The sequence below is a fragment of the Ambystoma mexicanum genome, chromosome 11 (assembly GCF_040938575.1).
Source record: "Ambystoma mexicanum isolate Mex_15411 chromosome 11, UKY_AmexF1_1, whole genome shotgun sequence".
NCBI lineage: Eukaryota > Metazoa > Chordata > Amphibia > Caudata > Ambystomatidae > Ambystoma > Ambystoma mexicanum.
Window position 1 is genome coordinate 1,020,967,728 of NC_090934.1, and position 15,049 is coordinate 1,020,982,776.

General features: G+C 46.6%; 1 protein-coding gene across 8 annotated transcripts in view; it reads right to left on the minus strand.

Annotated features, from left to right (window-relative positions):
• Nucleotides 1-15,049, minus strand: part of DENND4A (DENN domain containing 4A) — a 2,028,245-nt gene that overhangs the window by 337,699 nt on the left and 1,675,497 nt on the right. For 7 of the 8 annotated variants that reach the window (XM_069624248.1, XM_069624254.1, XM_069624251.1 and 4 more), the window contains one exon: nucleotides 13,796-13,930. The exons of the other annotated variant lie outside the window; for it this stretch is intronic. In XM_069624248.1, coding sequence (XP_069480349.1) covers nucleotides 13,796-13,930 — 135 coding nt within the window. The remainder of the gene's footprint in view (nucleotides 1-13,795; nucleotides 13,931-15,049) is intronic. 8 annotated transcript variants of the gene reach the window in all.

Here is a 15,049-nt window from a genome sequence, read left to right on the forward strand (position 1 = left end):
AAGTACTTGAAATTGTGGGGCCTTGATCACGTCAAACACGATTGCTTCCCGATGCCCATCCTGACCCACCAGTGTGATTTCAACAGTGGAATGCGTTACCGGCCCAGAGGCTATTTCGGTTCCGTCAACTGTCGTAATCACATCTTGGGTTACTTTCGGGCGGAGAGGAAGCTTAATCCTGGAAGCCAATTCTCGGTCTATGTAATTTCCAATAGCTCCACTGTCGATGTATGCTTTTATAGCATGCAACTGCTGAGGCTGTTTTGGGTTCACAAGCACCATTGGCATGACAAAATGCGAGGTCAAAGAGTTTGTTTTCAAGCTCGGCAAGCGGACCCCTACGCTTGTCGGGCTTGGTCGTTTCCCGAACCAGGTGTCAATAACTCGTTATCAGTGGCTCCAACCACCTTCTTGGGTGGTTTAACCGGACAACTTCGAAGAAAGTGACCGGAAGTCCCGCAATACAAACAAAGTTGCATTTGTCGCCTTCTCTCTCGCTCCTTCTGCGTTAAGGTCCTTTAACACTACCAATCTGCATAGGTTCGGAAATGTCAGTACTCTTGGAGTTAACGGGGGTCTTGATGAGTACTCTGGTTTCGGACTTGAGCCGATCTGCTTTTCTATTTTGAAGTCTGTGATCAAGTTGAACCACTAAATCAATGTAGTCTGCGCAGGCCTGGGGTGGATCTACTATCTGAGCTATAACATCCTTAAGCTCTCCGCGCAGGCCTCGATGAAACAATGTGATCCTCTTATCTTCAGGCCATCCGGTCTCCACAACCAGTCTATTAAAGGTGGCAATATAAGGCAAAAGATCCTGATTACCTTGTCGCAAGGATAACAGTTCGTTGTCAAGGACCTGTCCCTGCGCGTGTCGAGCGAACAATCTTTCCGTGCTGGTCTGGAAGCCCTGGAAATCCCGGAGAATGGGATCATCCTGATTTACCAATGGAATAGATCAATCGGCAGCACAGCCACTGAGGTAAGATAGTACAAAGGCTACTTTGGTCTGGTCGTTGGGGAAGGCCCCGGGCCTGCATAAAAAGTGTAAACGGCATTGGTTCATAAAAACAGCATATTTCTTGGGATCCCCCGCAAAACGTTCTGGCGGGGCCAATGGCATGTGTCCTGCCTGGCCCTGCAATAACGTTTTGGCCAGATCATCAGTTCTCTCCTTGGATAGGATTAGTTCCCTTCTGAGAGCGTTAGTCTCCTGGCGGGCTGAGTGCACTTCTGCCCGTAATACCCCTAAAAGCTGGGCCAGCTGATCTGTCTCAGAAGTCTCCATAGCGCCCGGGTGGGAGATTATTGTACGGCTTCGCGTTCTGTAACGCTCACCTGATTCCCACGGAGGCGCGGCTTCGGGTGCTGATGCTTCCTTAAGGTGAGGCGCCGGATTCCCAAGATGAACAGGATGGGCCCCTCAACTCTAGCTTCTCAGGCTCGCAGGAATATCCTCCTGTGCGTGAAAAGGGAGTGTTACCCACTGATGGAATGGTGCTCAAGCCTCCCACTCCCTTCCAACCCTCCACGATACCACTTCCACGATTCCCCTGTGAAGCCTCACCTTGGAATCTGGAAGGAAGAGCTCTCCATCCTGCTTCTGATGCAGGGGCGCGTTGAAACCCAGTTACTTCACTGGATTGAGGATTGGTGTTCAGGTAAGCTTGACTGTTCAGGTAAGACGTAGTACAAGTTCTGTTCAAAAGTTCAAGCCTTAATAATGTTTGTAGTCTTATTGCAGCAAGCGTTAATTCTTATGTCTTTTTCCCCATAGGGGCCGGGGTTCGGTATGCCGGAGATATGGCGCCGACCCGAAGTGAAACGTGCAGCTTCAGTACATGACAGGTAAGTTCGAGATGAGCGCTCGGGTGATGTCTTTGTATACGCTCATTTAATGTCTTAGCCTTTTTTCCCCTTAGGGGCCGGGGTCCGGCAGCGGCAGGACCCAAAATGAAGTGGAAAACCCAACGGGTAAGTTTTCTGGAAATAGCGCTTTCCTTAGTCCTTTTCTCCCTCTCACCTCTGTTCTTATCTTTTTTCTCCTAGGCGCCGGAACGTGGCGAAATCCGGATGATCGCCGCTGAAGCTGGAGGCGCCTGGAAAAGGTGAGTAAAATGCAGCGCTGCAGCGATCGTAGTGAAATGCCTTTTAAAATGATGTCTTCCTTTCAGGATCGTAGGTGAAAGGATTCCGGGATGCAGATTTAGCAGGTAAGGTCTTTTCTTCCCCAATTCTCCTCCTTCCTCCCTTTGCAGATGATCCAGGGTGTTGACAGGCGTGGAAGAAGTCAGGATGCAGGAGCAGACACGGTGAGCGTCCAGCTGCTAGGTGCAGAACAACGCGAAGCACGTGTGGCTGTTCGGGTGGGGTTTAAATAGCTTTGGAAGAAGTTCCTGGTATGTATCCTTCCACCAATCTGGTATGTATCCTTCCCCGACCACACCCGGGTGGAAAGTAGTCCCACAGGTAAAGTAGTCCCATCCAGGCCTCAAGAGGGCCTGGATGAAGCAGCAAGGTCTGCATCAGGTAAGTGTGCACCCAAGCACTTACACATACATTCTCCTTTATGAGCCTGGCGCCTAAGGCGCCAGGACTGGGGTCCACTATGAGCCTGGCGCCTACGGCGCCAGGACTGAGTCCAAAGGGCCCCGACTTGGGCCCGCTGAGACTTCCCAGGAGTGAATGATGTCTGCCTCTGGGGTTGCTGGGCCCGGCCTGGCTCCTTAGAGGTAGGCATCATGACAGCTCTGATGACCTAGTTCGATGGAGATGTCAGTATCCATACCTCTGGCTCTACGTGTACTGCCACGAATGATTGTATTGAAGAGGAGGCATCAGCAACTCCCTGAAACACAGTACTTGCGTTAGTATGGTTTTCAATATCGTAAACATAACACACACTTGGGGTCGACGGCACAGGTACATATAAAGAGATAACCACAAATGTTGCATTGTCTAAAAGAATCAAGGAATATTTAAAAATGATCAGATTTAATCGACTTATTTCTCCGATTTCTTTACATCTGCATAATCTAAATGGGGTCTTGTGATTGTAGTGGAAGATCCATCATCTCCCTGAAACACAGTACTTGCGTTAATAGGGAAGAAAGTATAGCAAATGGAATCACGTTACATGATCATGCTCGATGGAGCTGTCAGTATCCATAGCTCATGCTGCTGAAGAATATCTAGGGCTGTTGTCAATGTGGTGCGCACTTCCGAAAGCTGTTGCGCCGATTCGTATCCACATGGTCCCGCTTCCACCGGAATTACTTGAATGTCAGGCTCCGCATCAAGTGCGTGGGTTGACAATTCAACAACTGCCTGAAACATAGTATTTGCATTAGTAAGGATTACAATATTGAAAACACAACACACACTTGGGGTCGACCGCACAGGTACATATCAACGGCTAACCACATATGAAACATGGTGTAGAACAATCAAACGACAAGTGTTCCAGTCCTGATGATCACGGTCAGTTGAGCTGTCAGTAGCCATACCTCGGGCTGCTGAAGAACATCTAGGGCTGTTGTCAATGTGGTGGATGCTTCAGCATCTCCCTGAAAACAGTACTTGCATTAGTATGGATAACACTAATTATAACTGAAAACAAACACCAGGGGACGACAACTAAGGTGTCTATCAATTGGAAAGCACTAACCAAACAATTGGTAAAATAATCACATGATACATACAAACTATTACTTGACATGCATAAAACAAGTCTGTAGCGGAATAGCCAAGTATGATTACCTGATACGTGCTAGAAGTGGTTGATAACTGCGAGCACGTGACAGAAGTAGAATGTTCTTGCTTCAGATTCAAGGGATAGGCAAGAAGTTGTAAAGGTAAATTATTGTTTGATAATGAAATGCCAATATTTAAAATTGCCATGTAAGGAGACAGAATACTTGAGTAATGCGCAATATAGCACAGTTCCCTGTGCCCATATATAGATTTCGTTTGTGGGTTATGAAATCTAAAAATAATATACTGATAAATGTCATTATTCAAAAAGCTATACACTCATATCAATGTTGAAAGTACAACACCTAAAATATAAATGAATCCATTCGGCTACCTACACACTACCGCAAGGCCTAAAGCTAAAAATGGACACTTGACTCACCAGTGGCGGATTGTGGATGAATAGAGTGGGAATAGCGTTTGCAAGCAATTTTCGTGTCGATCGCCGTTTGTTCTTCGTTACCCAAGATGTGGTGTACATGTTCGAGGGAAAGTGCCGGCTGAAGATGCGGTATCGATCAACCCTCTTGTCCTCAAAGACTTGTTGGACTCTTATTTCCAGCTCATCCAGTGGATATCCGCAATGTCTGACCCATTCTCTTATTCGATCAACAGTTTTCGGGAATACATGCATTGTAGTGCCTTCAGATTTAGCATGGGTCTTCGAACGGCAACTGCTAATCGAACAGGCAGGCATTGTTGAAAATTCTGAAAAGTAAATATCAAGATTATTATAAAACCTTGATGAATAAAAATGTCATAAAAAAGTAAATGAACCATACCATGCTCAATGCAAGGTTTGTTTTGGTCGCCGGAACTATACCAGTTCATCATGTGCGGCTTAGTATTTGCATAAGTTACAGAAATGTTTTAAATTATGTGACTAAACTCTGAACATGTGACTCGTCCCTTGGATGTTCTGTCTTGCACGAAAAGGAACCATGCTTACATTATAGACTGGACCCCCGAAGGATGCAATTCGATGACAATTGACACAGATGAAAATAAATAGATCTATTGATAGCATAACAATTGAAACTCAAGTCAATAGCAATGAGACCAATGGCCGTAGCTCTATTGGGTACTGTAATAGCAAATAGATTGAAATGTAAAAATGACCGAAACATGACTAGGATACATGGCCTTACCTTGACCAACAAACAGTTGGATTCAGCAGGCCGAGCAGTATGTTGCAGGAGAACAGGTAGATGGCCACAGGTAGCACACTGACGAGTTTGCTCGAAGCGGTCACAGATAGCACGGCGACAAGCAAATTAGCATAGATCTCAGTGCTTCTCAGGTAGAAGGTTCAGGAGTTGACTTGCAAAGCACAAAGATGTTCTCATGAGACATATCAAGTGGTTTATAAAGTATTAGAAACAGGGGTGTGTTTGTGAATGAATGACGTGTGTATGTCGTGGTATTATGTTTATTGCAGGGGGGCCTGCCTCAGGGGAGGCCTGCCTGTAGACACAGGGTCTGAGGAGGCCATGTGAGCGATGGTCCCTGGGCGTGGGATACCTTTTGAAGTGTACATGCTGTTTGGCACCTTGGCCGTTTGCGCCCATGACAGCTCCCCATGCCAGCGCTCATCCCCGGGTGCGAACTGCCTTTGATAGAGGGGGTGGGATGGATGGGCCTGGGGCGTGCAGATAAGGCACAGGAAGACTGCTGAATGGAGACACACTTATGTGGATTGCAAGGGGGCGGCCTGCCTCATGTGAGGCCTGCCTGGAGACACAGGGTCTGAGGAGGCCATGTGAGCGATGGCCCCTGGGCGTGGGATACCTTTTGAAGTGTACATGCTGTTTGGCACCTTGGCCATTTGCGCCCGTGACAGCTCTCCATGCCAGCGCTCATCCCCGGGCGCGAACCGCCTTTGATAGAGGGGGGTGGGATGGTTGGACCGGTGGGCGTGCAGATAAGGCACAGGAAGACTGCTGAATGGAGACACACTTATGTGGATTGCAGGGGGGCGGCATGCCTCGGGGAGGCCTGCCTGGTGACACAGGGTCTGAGGAGGCCATGTGAGCGATGGCCACTGGGCGTGGGATACCTTTTGTAGTGTACATGCTGTTTGGCACCTTGGCCGTTTGCGCCTGTCCCTTGCCCTTATCTGATGTTAACTTTGCATGACATTCGCGTAGATGGGAACACTGAGCAGGACATGGGGCATCCATTTTTGTACCCCCTTTCCACTCCATTTTGGTGACCAGGCCTCACTGCGATAGTACAGCGCGCAGAGCACATGGCCCACAGCCTAGTTCCCACTCTGACTGGAAAACTCCAGAGGTATTTGCAACAGCTAATAAATGTAACACTAAGTAGAAAAAGAAGGTCAGGCGCGCACTCTGGTTCCAAGTCATTTAATCCTGATGTAAGTAATAACAGGGTTGAATCCCAACACAGTTCAAAAAATAATAACAGGGATGAATCCCAGATGCAAATAGTCCCAACAATGTTCAAAAATTACCAGGGTTAAATCCCAACTGCTACAGTTTCAAAGCACAATAGTTAGTTCTACTCCTCCAAGTACTTTCAAGTCTCAAACTCTCATCAGGGAGTTTGTTTGTTTGTTTGTTTGTTTTATTATTTATAATGCGCGAGCGTACCCGGGGGTATCAGGGCGCAGACTTTACAAGAATTTTCGAAGCTTGGTTACACTACACGAGGAAAATACATAATACAAATATAGGTGCACAAATGTTATATACAATATATACAAATCAACAGTAGGCCAGCAGGCCGTAATGTAATATACAGATAAGCAAGAGGCACACGTGGTTACAATGTATGCGTGTAGCGCTGGACACTACCTGGTTTTAGTGGGTCTCCAGTTTCAGCCAGGAGATTAACTTGGAACGGAAGTTCTGATAAGGCAAGTCTGCTCTGAGGTTTGGAGGCAGGGAGTTCCAGAACTTGGCAGCTTTTACCGGGAAGCTGTTGCCTCCTATAGTGGCCCGTTTGTAGTGGGGGACAGATAAGCAATCTTTGTATGCGGTTCTGATGGGTCTTGAGGAGGATAGTTTGTGGAACCTGTTGATCAGGTAGGTTGGGGCTGCGTTGTTGAGAGACTTGTGGGTGAGGGATGCCGTTTTTAAGAGAATTTTATCTCTGGTGGGGAGCCAATTGTTCTGTTGGCTGAATCCTGTAATGTGTTCTCTTCTGGAGATGCCCAGAGCTGCTCTGAGAGCGTTGTTCTGAAGGGTTTGCAGTTTATTGGTGATGGCCTTGGTGGATCCTAGGTAGAGGGCGTTACAATAGTCAAGGCGAGACAGTATGAGGGCTCTGGCGAGTGTCAGACAACTAGTGTCGGACAGGAAAGGTTTGGCTGCACGGATTAATTTGCACGTGTAAGCCTTGGAGGATGCAAGGGAGCTCACCTGTCTTTTGTGGGAAAAATTGGAGTCTAGATAGAATCCCAATGTTTTGACCTCCAGTCCGACTTTGATGTTGTTCCCGTCAATCATGAAGGATTTATAAGCCGGGCCAAGTTTCTTTATACTGATTGTGGTGCCTAAGATGATGAGTTCTGTTTTATCATCATTCAGGCATAGTCCATGAGTAGCCATCCATGCCTGGATGATGATGTACACCCTATTTAACAAGGCCAAATCCTTTCCATAATCTCCTGAAAGCGGAAGGAGGATCTGAGTATCATCTGCATAGTTAGTGTAGGTGATACCAAGATGATCCAAATCATCGAAAAGGGGCTTGGTAAATATGTTATATAATGTGGGGGAGACACAAGAGCCCTGAGGAACACCACAGGTGATGGGTATAGGGTCTGCTGCCGCCGTGGGAGAGAAGACCCTCATAGTCCTGCCGTTAAGGAAGGATGTGATCCAGGTGATGGCCTCGCTGGAGAAATGAGCCGAGGAGTGGAGGTGTGAGCAAAGGACGGAGTGATCGACCAGATCGAAGGCTGCAGATAGGTCGAGGAGGAGGAGTAGGGCGGCTTGTCCGTTGTCTCTGAGCGAATCGATCTGCGCTTTCAAGTCAATAAGGGCGGTTTCAGTCCCGTGTTGGGGACGGAATCCAGATTGTCTAAAGCCTAAGAGGTTGTGTTCTTCCAAGTGCTTCTGTATTTGTACATAGGCAACCTTGTCCAGAATTTTTAGTAGAAAGGGAACAGTAGTTATGGGTCGGTAGTTTGTGGGTGTGGCTGGGTCGAGTGTAGGTTTTTTCAGTAGAGGTAGTACCCAGGATTGTTTTAGGTTAGTAGGGATGGAGCCAGTGGCAAAGGAGGCATTGATCAATTTTGTAATGAAAGGGGAGAGGTCGCGGGCAGCATCTTTAATGAGCTGTGCAGGGCATAGATCTCCCTGGCAGTTAGACGGTTTCAAGGACAGGATAATTTTTTCGACTTCCAGTATGTTGACTTTGGTGAATTGGAAGCGGGCTAGGTCAGTGGGTGTGGGTTTGTCCGGAATTATTGAGTTGAGGGTGTCATTCAGAGATGCTCTTTTGCTAGTGATTTTACTTTGAAGAGTCGCAATCTTGTTGGCTAGGGCACTTTGAATTTCTGAGCACCAGTTTTTATCTTTGGTGCACGTGTCAAGGGGTGCTATGGGGGTTTCTATTTCTTTGAGGATGGAGAAAAGTTCTTTCATGTTAGATTTCGCTTGGGATATACGAGAGTCAAAGGAGGCTCGTTTGGCCAGGTAGATTTCTTTTTTGTAGAGTGCGGCTAGTTTGGAGAGTTTTAGTTTATTAGAGACTGAAGGGGATTTTTTCCAGATGGCCTCGCAGTTTCTTTTTTGCTGTCTTAGTTTTTTGAGGAATGGTGAGTACCATTTGTTGAGGTGCGTTTTCGGTTTACTGGATCTCAGTTTAAGGGGGGCGATGCGGTCCAGTGAGGTGGCCATAATCTTGTTATATTCTTCAACTAAGGACTCAGGGTCCAAGTTATCAGGAAGTGAGTTGAGAATGGGGAGGAGGTCAGGGATAAGTCTTTCTACTGTCATGTTAGAGGCTGTGTTAGCTGTGTTCCTTTTCAGGTGTTGCTAATTGTTAAGACGAATTTCTGAACTCTGTCCTGGTGGCGCAGAAGTTCAGAAGGCCAACCTAATTACTTGGAACAGGGTAACCTCTGGACGAGCCAGACCAATCAAGGTAGCGATCGCGGCGGTCAAGACTAGGTCTCAAGAGGGGTGAGGGTGACTGAAAGCCCGCAATGAGCACACAAAGCAAGAGCGCTTACAAACTACTCCAAACAGTTGTTATATCAAAAATAGATACACATTTATTTTAAGGCCTTTAAAATAATGACCGTAGCGAGAAAATCACAATATCACAATATTAAGCCAACACATACCATATCAACACAATATATATACAAATACAACAGTCGCTAGCGTTATAAGCACGAAATGTGTAGTCCACCTGAAAGGGAAGGAAAACAGGCAGTGCGATAACGCTTTAGACTCAGTTTGCCTTCAGAGGCACCTAACTAGATGGAAGTCCGAGCCCTGCGAAGAGTGGAGCCTTGTGCTCAAAGTACCTGCCACGCCGGTGCCAACGGGCAAAAGGAGAAGCTCTTCGGAGGAAGTCAGGCAGTTCGGGTTAGTGCACAACAGAAGGAGACCAGGTTCCGCGACTCAAGCGCAGCTTCCACAGCGAGCAGAAGCAGAGCGCGAGTACGGACAAAAGGGTGCTGTTTTTACACAGCGGGGAAAAGCAATGGGCTACTGCAGGAGGGCGACCAGATCCTAGCTAAACTACTCACCGGTCCCCGATGCAAGCAGACCCAGGCTTCTCCACGTTAGTTTCAGCAGCTGGCAGGTTCAGAAGAGCCGGGAAATGCCTCGTCGTCGTGTAGAGCAAAGAGACGTCCCAATCGAAGAAACCTGCACAGTTTTGTCACCACCGCAGGGCAACGGAGCGGCCGTGTGTATTCGAGCCAAATGTACACTCCTCCCTTCAGACTTGGGAACGCCAAGTGTACGAAGCGTGGGAGAGTGACAAGGACTCGGAATACAACACAACCTGGCGGCGGTTACAGAGCAGGACTCCCTTTTAAGCTGGTCAGTCAACTGGATGGCCCAGAGACACTTCCGAAGGCTTACTTGGCAGGAGATGATGAAGTCGCCGGGAATAGCTGTTCCTGCTATTCCAAAGGTCGAAGCACCAGTACAGGCCTTCTGGTTCGATCAAAGGAGGAAAGGGTTTCACAGGACGACAGCAGTGCAAAGGAGGATTCCTTCAGCGGGTCACCAGCGATTCCTCGGTCCAGCCTCTTGGTTGCAGGATACTTGGCTCCTGTATTCCTTCGTTCGTGAGAACTCAGGAGATCGACATGGTAGTGGTGTTTCCAGCCCCCTCCTCTTATCCACGGTTCCCTTCGCGCCAAAACAGAGGGGAGCCCATGGGAGATCCGCTCATCAACACACATACCATACGTGGACCAATCACGGACCACGGTGGTCCCAGGCATTCACACCACCCTAGACTCTCTGGCACCCAGGATGTGTATTGGGACCAGACATCCCAGCCCACACCCTGGAGGCACACAAAAGACATGTAGAAGCCCGCGAAAGCAACCACGTTTCGCGGGAAAGTACATGCCCAAATAAGGAAGGCTCCGGGTCGCTCGACCTGGGGAAGGTGAAGGGAGCAAGACGGTCAGTGGACAGGACAAAGGAGCCTCGTGGTCTGGCCATTTTGGGAGCCAGGCCACCATTTTGGGTTCAGTGCGAAAAACGCGCTCAGAACGCCAAAAGGAGCTCAAAATACACAAATCGATCGCTGCCACCATTCCAGTCCCTGAATGACTTGCACCGATCAAAATACCATCCTAAAAGAGTATCTAGGGCCTGTAGAAGGCTAGAGACCCAAGAGAGCTGTAACTTAGCTTACAGTGCCCTCTTGTGTCATGTTGCACTAAAGCCGCAACATGATAAAAGAAACTACGGGAAACAGCATTCCCCGGTACTGACTGTCTTAAGGGCATGTCAGTTTCCCCATAAGAAAAGGAGCGAAAGCCCAGAGGAGTGCAGCAGAAGGCTGCACTTCTCTGGCAAAGTCAAGAACAAGGTGATAAACAACAGCAAAAAGTTTAGGGGTTGGCACATGGAAGGAAAATTACCTACAATTACGAAATCTTTCCTAACACTAATTACTTTTTTCAATTTCAGTCTCAAAGGATTCTGGTTATTGTAGTGATGGCACAAGTGTTTCATTCAGGAGACCAGGAACCAACTCCCCTCCAAACACAAATCTTACCCACAATTGGGGGAAGGGGGAAAACCATGAATATGGCTCTCCAAAGTGTTACAGGAGACACGGGCTCCAGAGGCAGCAGCACCGGGGCTATTATGCCCCCACTTTGGAGAGCCATATTCATGGTTTTCCCCACTCCCCCAATTGTGGGTAAGATTTGTGTTTGGAGGGGAGTTGGTTCCTGGTCTCCTGAATGAAACACTTGTGCCATCACTACAATAACCAGAATCCTTTGAGACTGAAATTGAAAAAAGTAATTAGCAACACCTGAAAAGGAACACAGCTAACACAGCCTCCCTGATGAGAGTTTGAGACTTGAAAGTACTTGGAGGAGTAGAACTAACTATTGTGCTTTGGAACTGTAGCAGTTGGGATTTAACCCTGGTAATTTTTGAACATTGTTGGGACTATTTGCATCTGGGATTCAGCCCTGTTATTATTTTTTGAACTGTGTTGTGATTCAACCCTGTTATTACTTACATCAGGATTAAATGACTTGGAACCAGAGTGCGCGCCTGACCTTCTTTTTCTACTTAATAAATGTAACACATCACTCTCTGAGATCACGGTCCTGCATGTGAACCGGCCTGAACCAAGCACATTGCTCGTTCATCTCCACAAACGTGTCCTTGCCCACGCACCCTCGCCAGTGGAAAGTTAACGCCATTCTGACCGTGTCCCTGCAAGGTATTCTCTTCATGTGCCAGACCACTGACCACACCATGATGGCCACCTAGCAGATCCCCAACTAACATTAGACCCCTACTGCAGTATATCGTTGCCTATCAATAACAAATGCCACATATCGGAGATTCTTGTGAGCACATACCCACACTTCAAACACTGTATTATAGTGGTCAAGACCCTTGACCTAAGGCCTGTATAATCCAATGTTAATTGATAGTATTGATATGTGTTTGACTTTTATAGAGACATAACCGACTGAAAGACTTTGAACAAGTGTTATTTAGTGCATGCGTTATTGATAATATATTATGTTAGCTTAGATAGTGACCACCCCGCTTCACAGCGACCTGAACTTCACCCATTCCGAGCACAGGTGTCTGACGTCCATCCTTGAATGGAGACACACTTGATTGATTTAAAAAATCGAAACAACCGTTGTTAAAATATATGTGGTGTTTTATTTTGTAGCTTATTTTGGTGACACAAAAATATAAAAGTTTACACATTGTACAGTTCAGGTTGCAGCACAGCGAGAGAAAATCCCCTATACTGACCGCTGTCACTCGGTAACGTTTCTCTTATGGCACGTACCGCACAGGCGGGTATCACTCTTCGAACGCGGTGTCCAAGCCTCCCGTGAAGCCACCATGTAAAGGAACGATAGGCCACCAGCCTGTACCACCTGTGAAAAAGAATGAAACTAACTGTTTTTAAATGACCAAGATAAGTTTAATAAACGTTTGTTGTCAATGACAATTCTTGTAACTAATGGCATTCTGCTCTGACAAATACTATCTGGACACTGCACACTATTGAAAGACTTTCATGCGTTACAATGATATGTATATGTAATTTTGGATATAGTAGAAGACCATGAAATGGGAGTGGCATGACAAGCAGAGTATACTTACTCGTTACTCGGATTACGAGGACGAACAGTTGCGCAAAGTTCGTGCATAAGCACCATCATTAGCCTCAACACGGACCGTGTGAGGCAGGCTGCCCTGAAGTCTGGCAGCTCGGTGATGCATTGCGGTCGTGGCTCGCCTTCTGAAATGTAGGCCACGCACCCCGAGTTTTCACAGCAGCAGCAGTTCTCCTCATCGGTCGGCATTAGCTCGCACCGATTGCATGTGCACCAGGTGGAAACACCGTCCATGCAACTAGGTCCAGTGTCTTCATCCGTTGATTCGTGCTGCCAACTGCTGTCCGAAGCCCCATCGTTTTCGCGTGTTTCCCTTTCCTGTAGTTCCTCCTCGGTATACTCGTGCTTGTACATGTAGGGCATTATTGTATCCATTGTGTGTTGCACAAACTAAAATAATTGATAGCGGTGGTACTGGTATCTGTCCACACGGGCTACAAGCAACGAAGGTAGCTGACCAGAGCACAGAAACGAGTCACAGAATACTCAAAGTAACACAGAGAGAGGAATGGAATCAAAAATCTGCTGCTGTGTGTTGTGAAACTGTCTGTTTATACTTATTGAGGAAAGAGGCATCCTGCCATTTCCATGGCGACACATCATTAGCTGAAGCGCAGCGATTGATGACACGAGACGTGCTTTGGCGTTGTGAAATGGGCGGTACGCGTCTGCTGATGACAGGCTAAGCGGCGGGGGATATGATTTAGTGCCGCAAAAGCAGGTCAGTCAGGGCGATTGGGGAAATGATAGGATTATCACAAAATGGCAGCTCCCCGGTGCCTGTTTTCGCATGCGTTTAATGGACGAAAACTCGGGTAAGGTCCATAGGAAATGTTTCTAAAATCGAGCGACTTAGGCTTAAAAACACATGGCCGACCCGTAGGGGCAATAACATTTTTTGACCGAACCATTCCTTTAAAAGGCCGTGCCAGACGCTTCATATCTAGTGCTCCCAAATAAATATTGTTTTACAACAATTTGGAGATCCTTAGTTTTCCCTCCCACTTAAAGCAATGAAACCCAACTCAAGGCACCCTTCCATAAATGCCTGAGGTATTCTTAAAGACAAAACGCCAAACTCGGCTCCAGTGCTTAAGCGGTCATATTATGCAGCTGAAACTAAGATGTTGACTTTTCAATTTTGCTCGATAAGTGCAACTGTGTGAAAGTCCACTGTATATGTAATGGCTCTATTGTTACTGCACTTACCCTTTTGAGGGGACATCATATTGAGGAGTAGTAGATGGGGAAAATCCAGACATTACACCTGACCTTCCTGCTCGAAAAGCAGTAGATGACAGGAGCTGCATGCTTTCTGTAGGGGGGCTGGGCTTCAGAAAGTACCTTTGAGAAACATCAAACTGTTACAATTGCAAAGTAAACGTGACACGTGTTCTTCAAATTCGGTAAACACTTTAACATAGCAGTAAAAGCAGAACAAGCAAATAATGGCTGCCTGTGCTGATTCTGTTCCTATCCCGCCTTCAAACACCATTTGCTGTATAGGCACAGTATAAATACCCAATAAATAAATCTTTTTGTTTTGCACCCTCATTACTAAATTAGACAACCTGGATCATTGTGTGGCAGAATACAAGCCTGACTTCTTTTCTTTTTACATTTAGTTCAATTATTTAAGTATAGTTGCTTTCACCATTCAGTGTAGCCACTACTTTTCAGGAGCACACATTGACAGCATTTTAGAAGTGCCTCGTCTCGTTTTCACGCACTGCTTTGGACCACTTGAAATTCTAAAACTGAAACCATAATGTTAAAAAGGAAAATCAGTGAGCCTGGGTTTTGAAACCACAGATCGATGTTCTTGTCTTTGAAGTACCCAAATGGCACTCCTTTCAACAATGGAAATGAGGTTAAAATAAAGGGAAAAAACGTGCTCTCTTTGGAAATAACCTTATCTGCTGACATTCACAACTGCCAGGATATGCTAGAGACAGTGTTTTGTGGAGGGTTAGAAGATGGAGGCAGACTAGACTTTTCCATGTTTGACATGAGTTTATTCAAAACAAAAGAAAAATGCCTCACTTTGCCTAAGCAATGGGTTTCCCCACCTAACATAACTAACGAGGGTGCTCGTCGTCAGTAGCTCCAAAGTAAAAGTATGTCCTCCATCCAAACTTAAGTTGCTCAGACTCTACCACTTATACTAAACAACTAAAGTCCAGGAGAATGACTCCCTTGTCCTGCGGACTGCTTTCTCAGCAAGTCTCTATCAATAAAGAATTTTTCAGATAGTTCTTGGCCATCTCTCATAACAGTTCATTTAGGTAATTTATCAGGCTTTTCTACGCCCCTTTGTCTTGGCTTTTCAAGTGCCTTTGTACATATGCTCCGTTACTTTGAAGTTCCTGCACTCTGTACTTCTCATATAAACTTGAAAGTCTCTCTCTCTCTCAAACACCCTATTTATGCACTGAGGATTATAAGCAGTGGTCTCCTTAGCAC